General features: G+C 40.0%; 1 protein-coding gene across 1 annotated transcript; it reads right to left on the bottom strand.

The window, feature by feature from the left end:
- Positions 1 to 22,234, bottom strand: LOC139727468 (glutamine-dependent NAD(+) synthetase-like). Its single transcript, XM_071638441.1, has 19 exons — positions 22,092 to 22,234; positions 16,748 to 16,808; positions 16,094 to 16,210; positions 12,889 to 12,942; positions 10,370 to 10,511; positions 9,855 to 9,943; positions 9,001 to 9,118; positions 8,205 to 8,336; positions 7,745 to 7,819; positions 7,162 to 7,335; positions 6,504 to 6,606; positions 5,508 to 5,676; positions 5,055 to 5,190; positions 4,461 to 4,567; positions 3,416 to 3,547; positions 2,627 to 2,696; positions 1,835 to 1,963; positions 1,095 to 1,271; positions 1 to 447 (listed from the first exon to the last, which is right to left on the bottom strand). The coding sequence occupies exons 1-19, from the start codon at positions 22,174 to 22,176 to the stop codon at positions 1 to 3; spliced, it is 2,517 nt and encodes an 838-aa protein (XP_071494542.1). The 5' UTR covers positions 22,177 to 22,234.
- Positions 22,235 to 23,830: the final 1,596 nt, after the last annotated feature.

The following is a 23,830-nucleotide window of genomic DNA, read 5'->3' on the forward strand; positions in this document are numbered from 1 at the left end:
TTACTTCACACTCTCCTGAACCAGGCACCCTATGCTCTGTAAGACACTCGTCTCCAAGTCGTTGCTGTTGTTGGAACTCGAGTTGAGAGACCGTGCCCTTTTGCTGCTGCTCGTGTCCAGTCCCGTATCGTCTGGATCCGATGTGACTCCGCTTGACCTCTTCCGAGTGCCGCGTTCCACCGCCGACCCTTCGCCGGCTTCTGACCCACTCACGTCGTCGTCGATCAGGTTGACTGGTCCACCATCGCCTGCTGACTTCAGATTAGTGGCATCGAGGTGCTGGTCATCGACATCGATAGTTTTGGTAGTGTCCTGCACCGTGCGCTGGCTGCCGATGCTCGTGATGGTGGTCACATGGTGAGCAGGTCGTCGATCATGGCTGGACGAGCTGACCGCATCATCCTTGGTCTTGTTTTGGGCATCAACCTTTTGCTGGAGTCGCTCAGCCTGTGTGAGTGGATAAGGGAAAAACAGTTTCAATACAGCAAGGACATTACAGTGTAGTAAATGTTGTCACATGTAGCTGTACCGTATGTCACCAAAAAAAAAAAATTACAACAGGACCCTCCGCAATGATATCTTTAAAATAGTGAATCTATCTAAATACAAATTCAGGGTATGAAACTATAACTCATTGCCCACATTTTACAGAAAACCCCATTCGATTTGCTTCAGTGGTAAAAGAGAAATGAGGAGTTTTGTAGAGGATGTCAGAAATCTCTTCACTCCAAGTTCTGTCTATTGTATTCACACACAAGAGCATCGGAGTGCTACACTCAGAAGAATTAGACTCATGACATACTTTACAACAATCCACATTTCTCTGCGACCGCTTAACCAAATTGAATGGGGTTTTCTGCAAAATAGAGCTAAGATATTATATTTTAAGATTTTGAAGTAGCATTTAGACAGTTTAATCATATTGGGTGTTATCAAGGCAAAAATCTGATTGCATTTTTTTTTTTGGGTGGGGGGGGGGGAACATACTGTATATTAAATGAAATACTTGTTTGATTTTTGCTTATTAAGTCTTGATATATTTAAATTATGCAAAACATGGGGCAGGCAGTTTGTCTCATTGTCCACTTTCTTACCTCTTGGTCGATACAGCGAAACTGCCATGGCCACGAGGGGTTGTAGAGGAATTGTCTCAGGTCGAATCGGTTGTCGTCGGGGCTGTATGACTCCGCGTGGTAGGACGGGGTCAGAGTCGTCATCTTGTGTCGGTTGATGGAGTACGATCGGAAAAAGTGCTTTACTTTGGCAGCAACCTGCAACATTTCATTAAGAAAAGTCGTCACTGACAGCCACAGAACATCAGAAGAAGGTAGCCTATAGAAAGAGGATTTTTTTTTTTTTTACTTCACAGTTCATTTTCAGCAGTTTAAACTGCTAACTTCCACAAGGTTGAGATAAAAATTTTCTCAATTACATACTAAAGACTATTGTATGATCAAACTCAGCACTTTTTCAGAAATTACAGTTGAAAAAACTTGTGAGTATCTAGCTTACATGAGAAGAATAGAATTCCATTTCAAAAACAGTTTGTATACACAGCAAACATGAAGTTGTCTAACGACTGAACACATCAGGGAGGATAATGATTAAATAATTTAAACATTTCTATCATGCAATGCTACATTTTTATATAAGAAACATATATAACATTGTCCTTTATGCTTTTTTTTCCAAGTTCTGAAAACCAGCTGTAGCAATGCTGGAGAAGTCAGTTTTGGCAATATATTGTATCAAATAGAAACTGTTCAATATCTATCTATCTATCTATCTATCATTTTTTTTCTTTTTTTTTTAGGGGGGGGGGGGATGGATTTACCTCTAATGGGGAACACTTGTCCTTCCACTCATTCACAAGCTTCATGTACATGCTGTATGGCCCGCATAGGCTGACCTTACGCAGGCGTCCAAACGTCGATAACTCTGAATAACTCATACCCATGTCAACCTGCATTCAACAGAATAACAAATCATAATTATACGTATACAAGAGTCTAGGCATACAGACATTGGCTCTGGATAGTTTGCATGTGCGGCAAGCTCAATACAGTGTGAAAAGATGACAGAATGAAACTCACAAGGAAACAGATGGTATTACAGTGAAGAAACATTCAATTGTGGATGAATCTGAGTGTGTAATTTGGTGAAATATCCACTTTTGCACAGAAAAGAAAAGGTTACACCACAATACCAATGATACACTACAAACATAGACAACTCTGAACAGCCTAATTCCACAATCCAAAAAAAAAAAAAAAAAGCAAACTGCAACTTTAAAGAATTGTTCTTCATTCAAAATCAATCAGGAGAACTTTCAAAATCTCCTAAAATGAACTTCATCAGTAATGTGATGTATCTGAAGAAGAATAAAAACTATCTCACAAAAATAGTTATCTGAATACTCCTATGTTCAAAGTAGTCAAATATTGGGTTTAGAAACTTAAAGTCCAAATTTTGTTCAGATGCAAATACATTTGCAGGCCTTTTCATAAAAGAAAGCAAGGTTCACATATATCAAGACAGGTGAAAATCAATGTTATCACCTACAGCCAGTAGGGGCATTGAAGGCTCATCACGGTACATTGTACATCAAGGATTTGACCAATCTCACCTCGTCAGTCTGAGCGATCTTGCCAGACTCCAGCGGTTCCAACTCAGCAGTGGGAGGAGCATCCATGATTCTAAACAGAACAATGATATCTATTTACTATTATATTCCTGGACTACCAACAGCTGCTCAAGGGTGAGTTTCATGTTTTGAGTTGCTTGTATGTGTTTCTGTTGTACTGTATTTGTGTGTGTACATGTGTCTGGTGCAGTGTGTGAAAATGTGTATTTCTTTGCCCATTCCATAATAATTATTATCTCAGTGTCACTCTGCTCTGCATATTAATCACAACAAATGCACTACCAATTTGTCTAAACTAATACAAAATTTTGTAATATTTACAGTTTCTTAAAGTTAGTTAATAGGTTGATACTGAAAACAACAAAAACTCTAGGATCTTAAGGGTTGAATACATTGCATCTCTTTTAATACAGAGAACAGACCTTCAAAGATTGCTGTAAGTTCCTGGTAGGATCATCATTCACCTGTTTTCTTGTGTAGGTGGGGGGGGGGGGGGGGGGACCACTTCACCGAGTTGGCACCCTGCTCTTTGCCATGAATGAAGTGGGATCTTTTATGTGCGTGAGTCGTGGCTAACTCACACATGAGACCTCCATTTAATGTCTAATCCGAGGGACAAAATTTTTTTGCCTCTCACTAGAGGGGACAGAATGCTTTACATTGCTCTGTGAGACTCAGGAATCAAACCCAGTACCTAACCTCCTTCTTTGGCAGAGGTAATAAATAAAAAGAATGGTTGAAAAACAAAAATAAGAACATAACCATTCTCACCCTCGCAAGGCGGGCAAATTGAATTCCACCATGGCGTAGTTTATGAAGCGTCTCAGATCGGTCTTTGAGATGCCTCCAATGGGGTTGATGTCAGCACTGGAGCAGTCGTATTTGGTGAAGTATCCTCGGAGGCTGATGTGCACATAGAAAAGTCCAAGATAGATAAATAGCAAGAAGATAGAGCAGGGGTGTCTCTAAGAAAGTGACCTTGCATGTAATTCCACTCCGTCATGTTAAAGGGGAATTTACCCCGCATTTATATGTGGGTCAAGTGACTGCAGAACAACACAATGCATCAGCAGCACACACCAGTGACAATTGGGGAAAATCAGAGGGGGTGTTTCACAAAGCTGTTCGTAAAGTTACGAACGACTTATGAGCGACTGGTGATCAGTTCTTGTGCTGAATTATGGAAATTCTGATAAGTATAGCACATCAGAACTGATCACCAGTCGCAGTTGTTTGTAACTTTACGAACAGCTTTATGAAACAGGGCCCTGGTGATCTGTTTAGAATCTATGAATTTTTGAAGTTTTTGTTTAGACACCATGCATTGTCATAAAAGAAATTTGGCACATGTAGTGAAACAGTCACATGACAAGAGAGGAAATTCAACATGCCCAATAGCATACTATGTTTGATGACTCACCAACATTCAATAACTTTGTGAACCTTCATCCACTTTTCCTAAAAAAATTTTATCATTTTTTCCCCCTTTGTTTCATTGCCTTTATCTAACAATAAAGAGCAAAATTCCTTTGTCCGAAGCAATACAACCCATGAAACTACATTGCTGAATTACATGGCTATACTATTTTAGTATTTATCAAGGGATGCAAACATTCCCACATCAAAATCACAGAGATTCCAAAGAGCAATCATGGAGACATTTGTGTGTTTCATGCATCACAATACTTAGTAGACTAAAACAATCCCCAAGTTATGGAGGCTATTACATTCTTCTGTCAGAACATACAGAGAGATATCATAAGTTTTCAAGGAGCCTCAGGCATAATCAGGAAGACTTCATAGCAGCTTTATTCACCTCTCATCCACATTGGCTGTTCCAAGAACAAGCAGCCCTCCTGGCCTGTCCTGGCTCCACAGACCAAGCTGTGCAAAGAGGTACGACAGCACCATTCTTGTTCTTGCCTGAATGTAGAGGGAAATGAATGTGCCATGTATATCAATATGATTGTTGGATTGGATTGGATTGGATTGGATTGGATTGGATTGGACTGGGTTGGGTTGGATTGGATTGGATTGGATTGGATTGGATTGGATTGGATTGGATTGGATTGGATTGGATTGGATTGGACAGGATTGGATTGGATTGGATTGGATTGGATTGGATTGGATTGAATTGGATTGAGTTGAATACATGTGAATATTTGTGTCGACTAACCTTCATGTGGCCACAAAGGAAGCACCTAAACACCTCGAGGATACTACCATACGACAAAATATCAAAAGTGAGCATGCTCTTATATGAACAACAGACATGTGGCATTTATTTGAAAACAAAAGTCAATAATGGGAGTACTCAGTTCAAACATGGTTGACTTGGTCCACCATGATCTCACTTGTCTGGTTTCTGCCTCATTAACTATTCCACAGGACAGGATGCCGCTGGACTCACCTGGATATTCTGGAGTGCGAGATTCTCTCTCTGCGAGCCACCGTTCACCTTGAACTGTGGGTGCTTGCCTGTCGCCTCTTCAAAGATGTTGACCGCTGCCTTCACTGCTTCGTCCACTTTGACCGACAGATGGTGACTGGACAAGAGTGAAAACAAGGACAAAGATTAATACAATTGAATATAAAGGTCAAGCGTATTTTGCCATCTCATCACTGGTTCTTTTTGGAAGCATTCCTTTCCAAAATGACCATAATACTATGTAAAGACTGATCAGGCAATCTGAGAGTTGAACAAGGATCAAGTGTTTCTGATTTCCCTCTACAGGACTCAATTCACCATCTTATCTGGGCCACACAGCCAGAAAACTAGTTGGCAAAAGATTGTTGATCTACACAAGCCTATGCAGGCCTACAAAACATTGATAGAAAAGCCTACACAAGCTGCTCATCTCACCTTCCAATCTGATCAGCGAGGTCCTCAGCTCTTTTCAGCGTGTCCTCCGATGAGTTGACTGTACCCATGTAACATGTCACCAGCAGGCGGCTACACAGCTCGCGAGGTTCAGTTGGAATGTACTCGGTATCACGCACAAGTTTCCTCACATCAGCTAACACTGTCTCCTCTATATTACATTCCAGACAGAGAGAAAGAAAGATGAGCATGATAGTCATCAGGCCCTACAGGTATCGGACAGGCCATTGGCTGACCCACTGCAGTGTATCCTAGACAACTTTGCACCAATAGTTCTTCAATATGGGACTACACATTTCTTCACTTCTGATACTAATTGGAATATCACAAATGATTATTTTGATTCTGAAAAATATAACGTAATGGATAATGCATAAATTGCACCCCTGTAAAAATCTCATCCCATTATTCAGCTATCGGGGAAAAGATACAATGTAGAAACGATCATCCCATTGGAAATGCCTATGGGTGCCACTATTGCCGACAAAAATTGGATGAATTACTTACAATGTTTTGGGAAAGAAAACTTCCTGATTTCTATGCTGGAAAAAAGAGGGAAAATACATTGCAGACTTGATACATTGACACTCAGTGTACGCATACACGTAGAAGAAAACAGAATAGAAAACTAGGATTTCTTCTACAACGTTACATTTGTCATGTTCTTGTTTGTTCAGCAAAAAAAAACAAACAGCATCCTATCTGTGGTTGACTTTTTTGACGGGCAGTGAGGAAAAACACAGAAGAAAGAGAAAAAACCCCCACAATATTCAAAGTTTTGATACTAGCACCTTATGTTGATTATCACCTATTTCATTCTCAGATATCTCAGATGATTTTGCATTTCACAGTATCTTTATATTTCAGGATAAAGCTTGGATGTGCGATGCTTTCCTGGTAAGTGGAAAGTTTCACTATTGCTGGTGTAGGGGGACATTATCTAATAAAACAATAAAACGATAATGTAGAGAAATTTACCTCCTTCGCCAACTGCCTGGCAGACAAGTCTACACATGGAGTGGACAATACAGGCTGTGGATGAGCTGTCTATACCTCCACTCAGTGGTAGAAAGAATCCTCCCTGTAAAGAGACATTAATCCTTTGAGTGCTTTGAGTGTTGACTGGTACAGATAAAAGTCACTGGCACAGAAAGGGTTAACAGGCTCGGACTTATCACTGCAACATCACCAACATTTCTCAAAGCATCTCCACCACCCAATCTTCCATGAGCTCTTGGGAGGAAATGTGACAGCATCAAAACATGAAAAGAATGTTGCCAGCATTTAAATGTTGGTAAATCAACTCACACAACACTTTTTTGGCTCATAAGTACAACACTCTTGATACTTCAAAGCAATGACAGCTACTGCACAGTGTTCTTCATGCGCTTGCTACCATTGTCAATGATCATCCATCTTTCCCAACAGGCTGGCTGGATAATTTATTTTCTTCATGGCCTATGTCAAGGCCGCCTTGTCTGTGAAATCATCTCAAAAAGACATTTGAACAAAGGACATATTCACATGTTGTTGTCTTTTAGAAAAGAACTGACCCTCTATAATATGCTGTTGTGCATAAACCCTCAACAGATATTCATATCATTGTATGCACCAAGTGGTTGTCACTTGAACTCACCTGAGCACTCTTGCGAAGGTAGTCCCAGAGCCAGCAGGCTGGAGCGAAGGCTATCTCTTCCTCGGGAGTGTACTTTCTGTACTGCTGCTGTGCCGACTCGTTGACAACAGCGTCATGGTCATTGGAGATGGAAAAGTCGACTGGAACTCGCGGGAATGCCTCTGAGCGGGTGGCCTGTAGTGACACAATAGCACAGCTATTCTCCGTCAAAGACAGTCATATTTCATTTTATATTTTCATTTTTAATTTTTAGCAATGACTGAAAACATAACTAAATATTACCAGAGCCAAGAAGACCACACTTTTGAATAGAAAGAATAATGGAAAAATTTTTATGTTCTGGACCATCCCAAGGAGCAAAAAACATGCAAAGCATGAATGCAAATCTCACCTTTAGTTTCAAGATACAAATATGAGGCTATTTTCTTCAAAACTATAAATCATAGCCCTCTGATGAGGCTGTCACTAAAAAGAAGAAGAAAAAGAGTATCAAAAAATGGTCACATCCTCAGTCACACAGTGGGTTGGGACCATCTCAAGTAAAGGAAAGCAATGTCATGTAGAAGGTGATACTAATACTTACAGCCATTGACGAACTGGAAGCCTGTGCCCTGTATGACCTCACATCTTCCAGGTCAAGGGTTGCTGTAGTCACTTCCTGTCAAGTACAGACAAACTGTGTCATCAACATGTGTTACAACGTGTACTCTTATGAAGATCAGAGCCTATGTTCTGGTGTGGGTGGGTCCAAAATGGAGAAATTACGTGGAAATTGACAGGCATGCACAGGGAAAGAATTCATCATGCCTCATTTTCCTGTCTTATCTACAATTGTATGATAGAAGAGTGTCTTTAATAGTCTACATGTAAGCAGTCTCATAGAATATAATAACCAGAGATGATTCACAGTTTTTGGATGTTGTTCCTTATCACTGAGCGAAAAAAAAAGGCATTCCTCTTTCCATGCCTTTTTCTTTTTCATTCACTCAAACTTGTACGCAGTGTGAGAAAGAATCATGAAGAGGATTATTGTTAACACTCACCACTTCTGACAGAGCAAACTCTTCTCCCCGCACTATGACGTCCCCGTTGACAGCAATCATGGAGCTGCCATAGTAGTAGACCCTCTCCCCATCACAGCCTCGCAGGTTGGAATACACGTAGATCCCTCCACACTGTCAACACACACAAAAAAAAAAGAAAAAAGCATTGTACAGTTCGTGTAGTCCGTGTTGAGAGTTAACAGACCCATAGACTACCTGTTTGGATGACTCAACAACGTGAAATAATCCGGCGAACAGGGGGCGCTACACCACACTGGTGGTCTACTACTTTACAGGCATCTCTTTGAAGCACTGACAAAGCCCAGCAAAAAGTGATTTTTACCCCAAAAAAATATCTGTTTGTTTGTTCATGGTCATATAAACACTCAAACAGGAGACAAAGGTTTTGGAGTTGTAATCGCCATGTCTTGGGTTCAAGTCCTGTCTGTTGTGGTCATCCTTGGACATACAATCTGTATGTTTTGCTCACAATGTCCCTCTTGGCAGTGTAAAATGATTCAATCAGGATTGCCATGTACAAAAATCACCGCCAAACTCCAAGACATCGTAGCTCAGTGGTGAACGACTGAACAAAATGTATGTCGTTTCACTTTTGTAGTTTACCTTTAAGTTTGCATTTCTGACGAGATCTGCTAGGTGCTGGCCTTTTGTCACCTGGTGATGACTACTGCCCATCAAGCATAGTCATATGTAGAAATCATCACATAATCATCACTATAGTCCCTAACATTGTATGATAAAACAAAATGTCCAGTGATTCTCTTTTGCAGCTCACCTTTAAGGTTGCATTTCTGATGAGATCCGCGAGGTGGTGACCTTTTCTCAGCTGGTGATGACTACCGCTCCCATTGGTGACAATCTCTACGCCGTCTAAACTCATGGCAATATGAGGGCTGAGAGAAGGGAATGTTTCAAAGAAATGCAGTCCACAGACATTGTTTGCCAAGAGATCACACCATGAATCCTCATTTCAAGGAACTATACAACGCAAATTTATGTTGACGTGTGTTGATTCATGATACCCTCAGCATCACTTTATGAGGCCCTACATGCCACATATTGCAATATTTTTTCGACTATTTTTCTTCAGGTTATTTGGATATACCCACAAATTCTTCCAAACCCTGATTCTGCCAGTGACATCAGGGGCCCGTTTCATAATACTTGTCATCAGTGATAAGTTGTTATAGATGTGACAAGCTACTGAAATCCTTGCATCTGATTGGCTGGGAGCAAATTTGTCATAGAAATGTGGCAGTTGTCACTGATGACAAGTTTTATGAAACAGGCCCCAGGATCATCTGTCAATCATTGCTGAAGAACTAATATAATTAACAAAAGACACTGAAATGCACCTTCCCTAGACCAAGCATAACTTGCATGTTTTCCTACAATGTCCTTCATATCAGTATTAAAACATGGAATTATGGAAGTAACATGATCATTCTCAGACACTCCACTGATACCTGTTAAAGTTGTGGCATTAGACCTTAATTGAAATTGTAAAACACAAGATTGAGTGGCAAATGAAATCTGATCCTAATCAATATATGAGGGAGTCAAAACTACCATGACTAACTTTAAATTCAAACAAGTTCTACCTTTTAAAAGGAAGACATTAATCATTACCTGTTAGCAGTCCATAGTCCTTCACACACTTCAGCTCCTATACATGTGTCCCTGGTTGCTATGACAGCATCACCGATTGGCACAGTTGTCTGCAACAACAATTACAACAAAGATAAGAAAAAGCAAAAGAATGACGTTCACTCTCTGAAGATTTTAACAAATATCACCAAGGAGTTACTGCACAATAGGTTTTGTTCTCAACAGACATTAATTCTGTCTGGAATGTTGGTTCACATTGCAGTGAAATGGTATTCACTGCAAATGGCAAGAAAAAAAGGGGTAGAAGAAAAATCCAGAAAAAAAAAAAGCCTTCAAAGGATTCTCTCCGAACTAAATTCCGTATGTAACATATTGTATACCACAATACTTACCACTTCCTCAATTTTAATTTACACTTTTTTTCCTACTCTTTTCCACTCTCAAATTTTTCCCACCCTCAAATTTTTCCCACCCAACATAGCCCTGATGAATAAATCAAAATCAATCAAAATCAATCAAAACCGCCGGATATCCACCTGTCCTGTAATATCAGCAATCATTCGAGGAAGGAAGTGTTGCTCCAGTGTCCTGAGCTTGGCCCAGCCTTGGAACCAACGCAGCTCCCTGTAGTTGCCGCTGTTAGCCATGTCCGTCTTGGGTTTGATGAGGATGATCTTTCTGCACACGGTGTGCAATTCGCAAACAGAAAACTCGTTAATAGGTAGGTCAAATGAATTTGGAAACTACTTTGTCTTTGTATTTCTCAGTAGTTTGAATTTGGAAACTACTGGAAGTTCTGAAATCAGAAGTACATGTTTTATAGGGTAGATATGAAAGCAGATGATCACATATATTATGATTGGCGTGGACAGCAAAATCTCCTTTGAATAATGCTTGGTGTGTATTCTAAAACAGGTTATCACATACAAAGTAGCTTGTATACAAATAAACCACTGAAACTTCACATAACTCTACAATGTTCTATTAACTTCAAAAGATTTAGAGCATAAATGCTTTGTTATGCAGGTTGCATACATATGATTACGATGATTAACCTATGGCTAACCTGATCTTTCTCCAGTGAAAATAATACAGTGAAATCCAGAGATGCTATTTTACTGAAGACAAGATGGTAATTTCTGCAGCAAATTTTCCCAAGGACTTGTTTTCAAAATGGCTTTGACAAGAGTGCTCTTTGAAAACAGTTTAAGACTAGAAATGTCGCGATGGCGACTGATGCCTCCGCTATAATGCATGATTCTCCCAATAGGTGTACAGTACAATGTCTTCACAATGTGTGATGACAGTTTCACATAACTGGCAAAATATCTAATTACCAGGTTTGTCAGAAATATCTTGAATGTTCACTTTCCACGAACTGGGTTTGCTATAATTGTCTATTAAAGAGTGCAGGTACATATTTGGGGAATTGAAAATTTTTACTTGACTTCTGACCGACCTTATTATAAGTTTATGCATTGAGTATAATTTTCAAGGTATGAAGAAAGAGTGTAATTACAGTACAAAATATGTCTTTTTTTTTTCATTTAAACCTGACCTTTGACCCTTAACCTTTGACCTTCTGGCTGGAAATTTCCAAGAGAATCTCCATTAAGTATAAATACATGTACATATATTAACTTTTAAAACTAATAATGCAATCATTGCATACACTGTACTGTATACGCTATATATTTCGCGGGGGTTTTATTTTCGCAAATTTCGCGAGTCGGGAGCTATTCGCGAAATCAACAACACGCGAAAATATTACCTTCCAAAATGAATCCCTTGCCTTACGAACATTTCAGTACTAGAATACCATGTCACGGCTTACCGAACAGACCATACTGGCTAAGCTTGTCTACGCACGTCCACGTCTACTTACGAATACACTGTACTAGTACTGTAGAGAGCCAATCCACTATCGCAAGGGGACCACTCGTCAGAAATCTAGCGCGATGGACTTAACCACTTCAAAAATGTTGAATTCTAACTTACTAGTTCGCAGAGTTTGGCAAGTCTTTTTCATGCAGTGTATAACTAGTATCATTCTTATATGCTAGTAAGTTGAAAATTCACACTTTCTTTGCCGCTTCATATTTTCTCTGGTCACCCAATCGCGAATTTAACCACTCGCGAAAATGTGTGACATCGGCAATTCGCGAAAATTTATGTACGCGAAAATTATAGCGTATACAGTATACTAGTATATGAGGGAAATAGTAACATTTTGAGGAGTTGACCTTGACCTTTGAACCCCTGACTATTGACCCATGACCCCTAAATTCCCTAAATAATTCCTGCCAGTCAGTACATGCATACATTGTGTATGTACCAAGTTCCATGAAGATACATTGAACTATTTGCGAGAAAAGTGATATCGCAATATTTTCACCTAACCTTTGACCTTATGACATGAAACTCTCTCTGAATAATCTTTACGCAGTAGTACATGTCTACACTAAGTTTCAAGAAAATAACTGCGGGCATTGCATAGATATGGGGGAAATAGCAACACTTTTAGCATTTGACCTTGACCTTTTGACCTTTGACCTCTTGCCAATGTCACTAAAATCTACTCAACTAATTGCCCCATCATACATCATCCTTGGACCAAGTTTGGTGAAAGCTGATTCATCCAGTTTTGAGTTATCACGTAAACAGATAAATTTCAGGATTTGACCTTGATCTTTGACCTTTGACCTCTGTCCGATTTCACTGAAAAACTAATGAAGTAATTGCCACATCATACATCATCCTCCAAGAAAGTTTGGTGAAATTTGCTCCATCCAGTCTTGAGTTATCGCGTAAACGGATACAATTTCATGATTTGACCTTGACCTTTGACCTTTAGCCGATTTCACCCAAAATCTAATCAACTCATTGCCCCATCATACTTCATACTTTGACCAAGTTTGGTAAATTTCCAGTAAATATTACTCAAGTTATCGCGTAAACGAAAGCGGACGGACAACCCGAAAACATAATGCCTCCGGCACCACTTCGTGGCGGAGGCATAAAAAGTCAGAAATGAATACAATCCTGGAGTGCTTACTTGTTCAGGAATATGACTCTGCAGTTATACCGTACATTCTTGTGCATTACAGGCCTGAGAATAAAAAACAAAGGGAAAGGAAGGAAACAAGAAGCGTAATAGAAGCGCAATAGTATGGCAGAACTATTCAGCAGCTGCCTTTTTACAATAATAACACAAGACTCAGTGATGGCAGCAATAATGGTGGAAAAGTCTAACAACATTTGGATGCTCCATTTTTTACAATCATACAAGCATTTTAATGAAACAACACATAGGAGAGGTACAGGAATACAAGGTAGGTGGGTTTACAAGCACATCTTTGATTTTAAATATCCTTTACAGTATCTCCATTTTTTTTTAAAGGCACTGAAGGCAAGTTTTCACAAACATGAATAGCACTTTCACGAATGTGAAATTAGCAAGTGTCAAGTTGACTATCGACTATCTACATATGGACACACTGCATCAACTGCAATCCCTACAGCTCTCCCTCCCCTCCTCCCCCCCCCTTCTGACAACTCAGCTCCAAAATTGTATGAATACAACCTCTTCTCTCTACAGAACATACGCCGTATGAAGTACATGAACTGACTGAAAGATCACAGCAAGTCAATTTTCCCTTCATGTCGACATTGTGAATTCAAAAGAACTTTGTACGTTTGGTAGCATTTTGGAGCTAACCCTTGGAGTCAACCATTTTGGAGCTCCCTCATGGAGACATCATATGGTATATATATCTAATATTCTTGTTCAATACCTTTAAGATTTATTACCTCCGCCAAGGGAGGAGGTTATGTTTTCGTTACCGTTGGTTCGTGTGTTTGTTCGTTAGTTAGTTAGTTAGTTTGTCTGTGTGCAAAATAACTCCAAAAGTAATTAACGGATTGGGATGAAACTTGCAGGAAAGGTTGAGAATGCCACAAGTAAAAAACGATAAACTTTTGGTAGTGATCCAATAATTTTGGGGGAATTCATGAAGGATTTTTGATATTTTGGCAGGTAGGGTCAATGAACTTGGGAGTTCAGGCTGCGCATATATGAGGTTTGCATGCACGCAATAAAGTGCGTGTGCGCTCTAGTTTCTGCTAGGGCGAGGCGCGCCGTGCAGCTGAGGGTTTATGACGTATCAAAGGCTTCTATATTGGGAAATGGGGCGACTTTCAGCACACAATGCTACAAGTACGTATGGGTGGAAATCACTGATATCTCTATGGAAGAACAAGATCAGTAGTGGAAATGAGCTGCAAGCTTGGCAGAGGTCTGCGCACTCAGAGTGCTTTTCTAGTTATGTTTGTTTTTATATGTTAGTACTGTCTGGGGCAAATTATTTGTTGTATAAGGCCCCATTTTTTTTCCCTCTCTCTCTCTCCTTTCTTTAAACCACACACACACACCTTTATTAAAGCCTTCCTGATTAAGCACAGCTTTTGGAACAATAACATCAAACAAAGATCATGTTTTCCTCCATTGTATTGTGCACAAACACACACACACACACACACACACACACACAAACTGTGACAAACATATGACAACTAATCCCAGCTTCCTGGTCTTTTTTTTTTCTTTCTTTTCTTTTCTTTTCTTTTGAGAATGAGTAAGAAGATCACACAGACTTAACAGGCCAGGCACGGACTGCCACACAGTATTTTCTGCACAAAGACAAAAATGTTAACGCTACTGAAAACTAATTCCCAGGCATTACAGCAGATATCTCACCTCTTTGCCCGAAGTTGGCATTCTGGCAAGGCCCCCACATTTTACACTGTAGGCAGGTAACCATTCATATTACTAGCCCAATTGTGAGTTTTTGTTGCCAAAAGCAAGTTGGCAAGTGGGCTGGTGGTACATCCTGGTGACTCTGCTTCTTTGCACTGTCACATTTAGCATCATTAACAACATTTATCGGTCGGTCTGGGATTTCAGCACATTGTGAGCAATTGATAAACTGAACTACTAGTGGGGCAGATATGTGAAAAAGATGCTCACATCCGGCAGAAAGCATGAAATTTTGCATGTAGGGGTATTTTGGGGCGCTGATTTCAAAAATTGCCGGATCCAAGAAATCTGGCCACGGGGTCGGCCGCTATTTTGAATTCCAATATGGCTGCCGTCAAAGATCCCTATCTTCAGTTCTGAATGACATAAGCCATTAAAATTTGATACATAAAAGCATGGTGATATGATGACTTCAATAACAGACTTATTTGATATGTCTGACAAACTGCATGGCAGCCAATTTGAATTTTCCTACAAAGTTGCCATGTTGGAGTGTTAAAGATATCTATCTCAGGTTTGTAAATTAGGGTACCTGATTGAGCGTGCGTTTGTCACTGATTGAGTGCGGTTGCTGTATTTACATTGTGACATCAGTGAAAGGTGCATTATGCTTCCTTTTTGCTGCACTTTTCGGCACGCCCGTGAATGTTTGTTGTGATGTTTGTCTTCGCAGCCATATTGGAATTCAAAATAGCGGGCATTGCGTTTGTCAGACACATCACATTAGTCCATTTTTTAACTCAGTATGTTAAAATACTTGTTTGCACCTAATTTCAGCATCACTCATCACTTAGAACTCGAGATAGGGATTTTAAACATTTCGTCAAGGCGGCCATATTGGAAATCAAAATGGTGGCCATTTGATGTTTGTCAGACACTTCAAATTAATCTGTCATCAAATTCAATATGTCAAAACGCTCTTGTGTATCGAATTTTGATGCCGCAGGTCATTCAGAACTGAAGATAGGGATCTTTAAATTTGTTTTGTGATGGCAGCCATATTTGAATTCCAAATGGCAGCCGACCCTGTGGTCAGATCTCTTGGATCCGGTAATTTTTGAAATCAGCACCCCAAAATACCCCTTTCTGCAAAATTTCATACTTTCCACCGGATGTGAGCATCTCGACCATTTTTTGCTACAAATCTGCCCTACTATACTGTACAATAAAAGATTGCTGCATTTTAATATCAGACACAGTGAGTTCTTCAGCATGTCTTGCCAACCCTGTATATTTGACATCACAAATATAAAATCAAGACAAGCTATCAATCAATCATATGAAAGACATCTGGTATGGATTTCTCAATAAAAAAGAATACAAAGTATCTAGGGTACTCACTAAGCCAGGATTGTTTTAAAGATATAAGGAAATAATGCAACAAACACAATAAAAACATGTCCCATGCATGTTTAATCCTCAGAGTGGTTGTCTGCAAACTTACATTCCAACATCACACATAATATCTTTGGTCTCAGGGGCCTCTAGGAGCTGGGCCAACACTTGCCAGGAGTGGAGACAAGTATCCGACTCAAAGAAATGGTCATTGCAGCCATAGCCCCTACAGGTGTGAAACAGAATCATTACAGTTTGATGTATCATACCATAAACAAATTGATTATAGATAATTATCATCATCATACACGTGTACAAAAGTATTTGCATTTCTTACTTGTACATTCAACAAACTCATTTTTTACATAGTAGTACTTTAACATTTACATGTATAAGTGGATGATGTGATACTATAATTACAAAGGAACAGGTTACTCAAAGATTGGTATGCCCTTTCAAAATCACTATATCCAAAAAGAAATGCTGTCAGAACTGTCTCCACAAAACTCCGGCAGCCTAAAAGTGCTGAAAATCATTATTATTTCATCTGTTTTGCTGTATAATCTCTGTATATCTGTGTAATTCGACTTTTAGTCGCCGACTCAGATTTTATTTGAATAAAGACCTTTTAATCAATCAATCAATCAATCAATCATAGAAACATGTTGCATCAAGAGAAGGTGTACCTACATGATTCTTCATCAACAACATTAAACAGTTTTACCCTCCATTCCGAAAAGGAAGATTGACGAGATTGACTTACGGAATTTCCAGTTCTGGCCCCAGCCTGTATCTTGCACCTTTCTGCTTGGCGACCTCAATGCCTGAAAGAGTTTCAAAACAAGTTGAGTGTTAGAGCTTTTATGTATGACCCCGGCAACGAGAAATACTTGCTGTGTAGACATTGATATAGTGCAGTAAACTCTGTACCTATGACCTGTTGTTAATACGCCATTTGTTGGGTTTGCTGCAGACATCAAGGTGTAACAAATAAATAGCTGTCACTGTTTCTATACTACATGTACATGTAAGTGCCTAAAGGAATGCTGGTCAGCCCTATACAAAATTTATAAAAAGGGATGTTAGAGGCTACAATATGAATGGGTTCAGATTATACTCCAACAATCACTTTTTCCTTGTTCACTGACATGTTGCACTGGAAATTCTACTTGAGCTGGGGTCTCTACAAGAGAAAGTTGTCCACAAGTAATTGAGTTACTTCTACAAATCAAAAAAAAAAAAAAAAAAAGGTCAATGGGATGAATCTTATTGTTAAGGATTAAATGGATTGCTTCAAATGAGACCAGAGTCACATGATCACCAAACAGGACTACTGTTGTTGTTTTTTAATGCTCAATTGACACATTTCATAATTCGTCGACATCTCAGAGAGTGATTCTAACTTTTTTATGTTTACAGGTTGTATAATCGTGCTACAGAATGGAGCATCACTTTTTATGCTTAATGTAAAAAAAAAAAATTAATGGAATTGGAACACTACAGTATCAGAAAATACATTGTGGCATGTAACTGCACTATGATATTTAATCTTTGCTGTTTTCAGCAGGATTGAGCTTTCTGCTTGATGACAATATAAATTTTGACGTTATGCCCTCCATCAGGGATAAGACAGAAACAATGCACACTACATGTCCAGCAGAACTTTGCTCAATGCATATCGTGTACAGGTACGGCACACACATCACTATTTCCATGAGCACCTACTCATGTGGGGTAAAAAATGGTGTACAACTGTGCAAACTGTTTATACATGGCAAAGTTGCTGAGAATGAGTGATTTTGGTGTTCTTTGTTTTCCTCGTGGGTCACTACTTCCTTGAAGGCTCAAAAGACTAATTACCGAATGTCGGTGTGCATGGGAGAATGCATTGTGTCATAAGGAAGTGAAAATTAGCCCTTCACCCTTTCTTTTGTCTTTTTTTTTCTTACCCCACCTGCCTTCACTTGTTTGTTTCGATGCATTGCATACACTCGAACATGTAACTGCACACATACTGCATTGTTTGAAGAAGAAAAAAATTGAGAGGAAAAAATTGCTAGTTGGCAGTAATCTACATTGTACATGTGCATATGTGAAAAACTACAATGTATTAAATGACATGCATGCAATGTTCAACAAAGAAGAGATATAATGTGAAACCCTGGCGATTTGACCATTGGCCAATCGGCACACATGGAGTTATGTATTAAATAGTAAGTGATTTGTATGGCTTGCTTGTATGGCTGTCCTACCCAGGCCCCTGGGTGATGTGCACAAGGTCGTCAAGCCAAGCACCATTTCCGAAATCTTGTGTAGTCTGTAGTGGTTTAATTGTCTAATATTTACCATCTGAATACATTTCACTTAAAAGTTTTGTGTATGGCTTTGATACAGACTCACTTAAATAATATTATTATTAGGAATGCAGCTGTTCACTGCCTCTACAAAGACAATGCACACCTCTTGAAAGACTGCCTAGAATCACAATAGAACGTATTACTGAGCATACAGGGTGCACCAAAATCTACCAAAATGTAAGTACAGTATCTGACATGGACACATTCCTCCACAGTCATTTTTTAAATTTCTATGTACATAGTGAATGCTCTTACCAATGATTTTTACAATGGATGGCAATGGCAATGATCAGGCAGCTAATTCATGAAGGCTTTTAAATCTCTTCATTGAATCTCTTCATTTAAATGAAGAGAGGCCCTCCTTTAACAGCTGATTCCACAACAATTTACTAGCTCAATCCAGGCCAGGTCCAGTTGTAATTGCCATTTCCTCCATTTACTTGCCCCGAAAAAGGCTGTCCTGCAAAAGTGGACGTCCACGCAAAGAAGCTAGTGCGAAAATAAAAGCATGCGGATATTTTTGCATGCCATTCGCGGGATTAAAAACATGTGCAATTCATCTTACCCAACCAAGCGCGAAAAATTACTCGCGCGAAAATATCCACTTGTACAGTACTTGCCATGCAGGTAATCAGGTAACTCTTACTGTACATGTGGTGAGTCAGTTGCGCACCATTAGAGGGGAGCCCAGGTAATACTGTAAAACCAGAAGTTTTTGTGTGCATTTTGATTTTGCGAATTTCGCAAGAGCCAAGATTTGTGATATTGAAATGCTCGTGAAAGTTCGTGTCTAAACTACAATGCACCGGATGCCAGTTGCAATTCGCAAAACCTCATACGAATGCTGCATATTATATTTCTTGATTTACAGTACCTTTTCACTCAAAATCTACACAACACCATGCATGTCACCATGCATCTAACAATGCACATTGTAATTGTGCCACAACTGTTATGTTGACATATACATGTAGGCTATTTCATCAACTTTATATTCTATGCATACATTCACAAAACATTTGCTTGCCAGGTCCTTGCTCAACATTCACTGCATGCAAACAGGTCTACTGTATCAAAACTATCATTACATAATGCATGATATTCAGGAACTATCGAGACCTCCAGCACTAGTGAATGATACATAGGGGAAAATATCTGTTTTACTATACTAGTAACCTCTCCCTTTGCATCAAATTATATATTAAAGAGTTGTAATAGGACATTAGATTTGCAGAAAGTGTTAGCTGCAAAATCAGGAACCCTCCCCCCCCCCCCCGAAATCTGCCCTTTTCAATGTACGAAGCAATGAGAAACAAGGGAAGTAATAAATACAGGGCAACACAAGTACCTAATCTGAGGGCAGTATTTGTGAATCTCCTTTACTAGTCTCCTTTCATGTATTATACATGTATATTATGGTATGTGCCAAATAGCTTACGAGTATATAGCATATTTCACAATTGGGGCCTGTTAGAGACTATTTGTGAATTCTTCTGGCTGAGTTCTTTACCAAGGACCATATATATATATAGAATGAGAAAAAAATATTCACATTTCTTGAACAAAGAATTTTAGCTATTTCCCATTAGAGACAGCATTAATGTATGTCCAGTTGCATATTAAAAGTTGTGGGAGGCAAAATTTTTGTGCCTTGTTAAGTTCACAAGTATCACAGTCCACTTGCAATGCACCGCATATACAGTATCTAAGCTACTAGTATTAATCCAATTAATATCATAATTTCTAATCCATGTTTGGGCACCTGTTAACCGGCGTTGAGGTCAAGTCCCGAGTATACTCGGGCAGGTGTCTATGGGAAATGTGTGTTGTAGCAAAATAAATGCGTCCTCAACAGGGTAAAGTTAGGTCTCCAACTGTAGCAGCACACATACTGTATGTTCACGATACACTTAAGCCCGCCGCACACTACATGATTTTGCCCCGATTCACCAGTCTTAAGACCTTAAGACTAGAAGTGTGACGTCACAGTCTAGCCATTTTCTAGTCGTACGACTGGGTCTTAGCGCCAGTCGTAGAGATTTGACATGTTGAATTCCTACGACCAGTTGTGAGCTTTCAGCCATTCACAATGCAGTAAAATGCAAGCGCACACAGTGCGCACTGCGCGCGCTTTACAGTCGGGTCGTATAGTGTGCGGTGTCTGGTCGTACGACTGGTCTTAAGACCAAGCTTGGCTTAAGACTTTAAGACCAGTCTGATCGTGTAGTGTGCGGTGGCCTTTAGCAAGATTGATTTGGATGAAATAGTGTTATGCACAAATGACCAAATGAGGAAAATGTGCTTTACTACAAGCAAACACACACACGTATACACAAGAGAGACAACACGATATTCTTTCAAATTCATATCACAAAGAAAGCGGGGGCACTCTGGTACCAAAGATGACAGAGTGCCTCGCAGCGGTGAGCGCCGGGCAGTATGCGTGGCGCTCCATCGTCTTTGCTGGTACTGCACTGTACACAGCAGACAAGACTCTCATAAGGCGTGGTCAAACTGGCAAAAGATCGAGAAGTTTAAGATTGCGATCTTTAAGATCTCGAAGTTTTGCTAGTGTGACCACAAACTTCCAGCGAAACTTCCCGCAAAACTTCTCATGAAACTTCCCACATCAACTAGGGATTTTTCCCCTACCCCCTCCAAACTTCTCGATCTTTTGCCAGTGTGACCGCGACAAACTGAAACTTTGCAATCTTTGTCACGTGACCAGTCCACCACATGCTTGCGGACAGTGTCTCCAAAGCACGAGGCCATTGTCATGTACAGGCGTGGATTGTTACATCACAATCACTAGCCATCAGAAGGCGTGCTCTCTTTTCTTTCTTGTGCGCGTGCGCTGATGACCCAAACTTCTCGATCCAAAAATCAAGAAGTTTGGCTGCCAGTTTGACCGCACGACAAAAAGATCGCGAAAACTTTGCGATCTTAAACTTCTTGATATTTTGCCCGTCTGACCGCGCGTGCGCATATAGTCTCAACTTTGTTCGAAACAGTCAGCAGTAGTCCCTACTGATATGGGTACTTTCAGCACACTTTTACAATATGGAGCCAGCAAAAAACCAACATGGAGCCAGCAAAAAACTAACCGTACCAATGGATTCCGGATAGTCGAAACCTCTTAACACTCAGTCAGCATTGCATATAACAAACCCGTTTTAGAATAACAGCAAAGTTTATGTTTCTTATTGCCGATTTTCTCCAGAAATACTTCAAATTACGAAATGCTGTCTAAGGGTAAATATGGAGCAAACTCTGCTCTTTCAGGTAATACCTTACTTGTCGAGATTGTTGATTGGGATCATCTTTAAAATTTACTGGAAAGGTGATTTTTTAGCAGAAAACCGTGACCACTTTTTTTTTATTCTAGAGTCTAAAATTTAACATTTCATTCCCTTCTTAACTTGTTGGCATGCATACCCCCAATACCCCGTTTAGTCCCGAGTGTTATCAACCTCTCGTAAGTTTTTCATTTACGAAAACTAATTATGCAAAAAGCACTCAAGATTTTCAGTGTGCACGTGCGTGGACCTTCTTCTAGCTTCGCAGGACGAATTTGCATGGACAGCTAGCTTGTGGAGAAAGCTTGTGGAGAAAGCACCGCGACGCCAGCGGGGACACATACGGCGGAGTGCCGGCTACGGACGGCCTGGCAACCCGATAGTGCGATACTACTGCAGCCTACTGCAGCAGCAGTTCAATTCAAGTGAGGGGATTGTTCGCAACAATACTTACTCTTCAATATTCTTTTTGCATTCCCTTCGAAATCCATAGCCCACTGATTCAGGGTACATGTCGCTAAGGTAACTTTTCTCCCCATTGCAGATCTGATTGGCAGCGATGTATCAGTAGAAAGTTAAGGCGAAAAGTGTGGTTTCAGCTCAAGACTTCACGAGGCTAGTAAACTCAGCCAGGTTGGTTGGAGACCGTGGGAAAGCGTACTACTACCAAAGACCGTACGTACGGTTTCGGTACTGCGGTACGTACGATCTCTGGATGGGTACTACGTGTATTACTTAGCGCTACAGAATACCAACAGGTCGCCGCATGCAGCCGCACCGCACGTACAGAGTCCACCATGCGGATGTTGTAATTATGTAATCAAAACGCGGGCGACCCACAATCGAGGGGCACAGTATGTGTACCAGCGGTGAGGGAAGAGTGGGCGTGGTTTTGTCGTCAGCCCCGAATGTACAGTTTTGATTCATAGGTGGGGGCTGCAGGTTTCCAACTTTTGTGTGTGTAATGTTAGACAATGAGAAACCTCTTATGAAATATGAACGTACATGTAATTCTTCGAGGAATTCACAGTTTATTTGATGAAAATTGGTCTCGAAATGGCTGAGATATCCCAAAAAGCGATCCTAATAAAATGCGACAGGCCGCGACTTCTTATAGGATCTCTTTGTTTTCCATTGTTTTTGGATAGCTCACTCATTTCAAAGTCAATTTTCATCAAATAAACTTTCTATTTCCCTAAAGAATTGTATGTTCTTTAACATTTCACAGAATGGTTTCTAAATACACTGTGTATCTTGCAAAACATTAAAAGCTGAAGCTTCACCTCATTCGTTGTATTTCGTCGTCCCTTCAAACCCCCAGTCCTTGATGGGGCTCTATCTTGTTCTTCAGTATACCTCTGCTAACGAGATTGTTTTTCTCGACATTGGTTTGTCTGTCTGTCTTTCTATTTTGTCTGTTAGCAAAATAGCTAGAAATGTTACATGAATGGATTTGGATGAAATTTTCAGGAAAAGTTTGTAATGACACAAGGAATAGATGATTAAATTTTGGTATTGATGCGGATCATGCACTGTCTGGATCCACAAATTATAGAATTCTTTACCGGTTGAGGACGGGTTGATTTTGATACGACACATATTTCCCATAGACACCTGCCTGAGTATACTCGGTACATTTGACAACGGGTTAATTATCATTGGGAAATAGGGCCATTTTCAGCATTTGTGTATATAACTCCACTATGAGTAGCCAGATTGTTTAGCATTGCCATCACTCTTTTGTACATTATTACTATGATGATAACCGTTAATTGATTTTAATCACATAACGGGAATGTAGGACTATTATGGAGCAGAAGTCACAAAAACAGGTTCAAATGAGCTGCTTGGCAGAGGTCTGCACTCTCTGAGCGCTTTTCTAGTTCATTTTTTATTTCTTATTTGGGGAGGGGGGAGGTCATGTTCAAGGAGGATCGAGGCCAGTACATGTACTATAATTCTCCTACTGATAACTTCTTTTCTTGTCTTTACTATCTTTTCCCTCTTTATTGCTGATTATAGATGGGAAAGCTTACAGAGACACTGGTCATTTTAAACACGATACTGTATCCATATATGGGATAAGCAGGGCCACAGAATGTTTTTAACAGTGGTGGGGACGGGCTGCTGCAGACCAGGGGTCCAGGTCAGCAGGTATACATATAGGTCCTAGTAAAAGGTGGGACCCCCTTT

The sequence above is a fragment of the Diadema antillarum genome, unplaced genomic scaffold (assembly GCF_040938485.1).
Source record: "Diadema antillarum isolate AM-2024a unplaced genomic scaffold, OU_Dant_1.0 seq00000131_RagTag, whole genome shotgun sequence".
NCBI classification, from domain to species: Eukaryota; Metazoa; Echinodermata; class Echinoidea; order Diadematoida; family Diadematidae; genus Diadema; species Diadema antillarum.

What these genes read in the sequence shown, in the direction of transcription:
- LOC139727468 (XM_071638441.1), bottom strand. Translation starts at nt 22,176, where the DNA reads ATGGGGAGAAAAGTTACCTTAGCGACATGTACCCTGAATCAGTGGGCT. An exon ending in CCAGGCAGTTGGCGAAGGAG is followed by an intron (nt 5,677 to 6,503) that starts GTAAATTTCTCT and finishes AATGTAATATAG; the next exon opens with AGGAGACAGTGTTAGCTGAT. An exon ending in AGATCGCTCAGACTGACGAG is followed by an intron (nt 1,964 to 2,626) that starts GTGAGATTGGTC and finishes TGTTGAATGCAG; the next exon opens with GTTGACATGGGTATGAGTTA.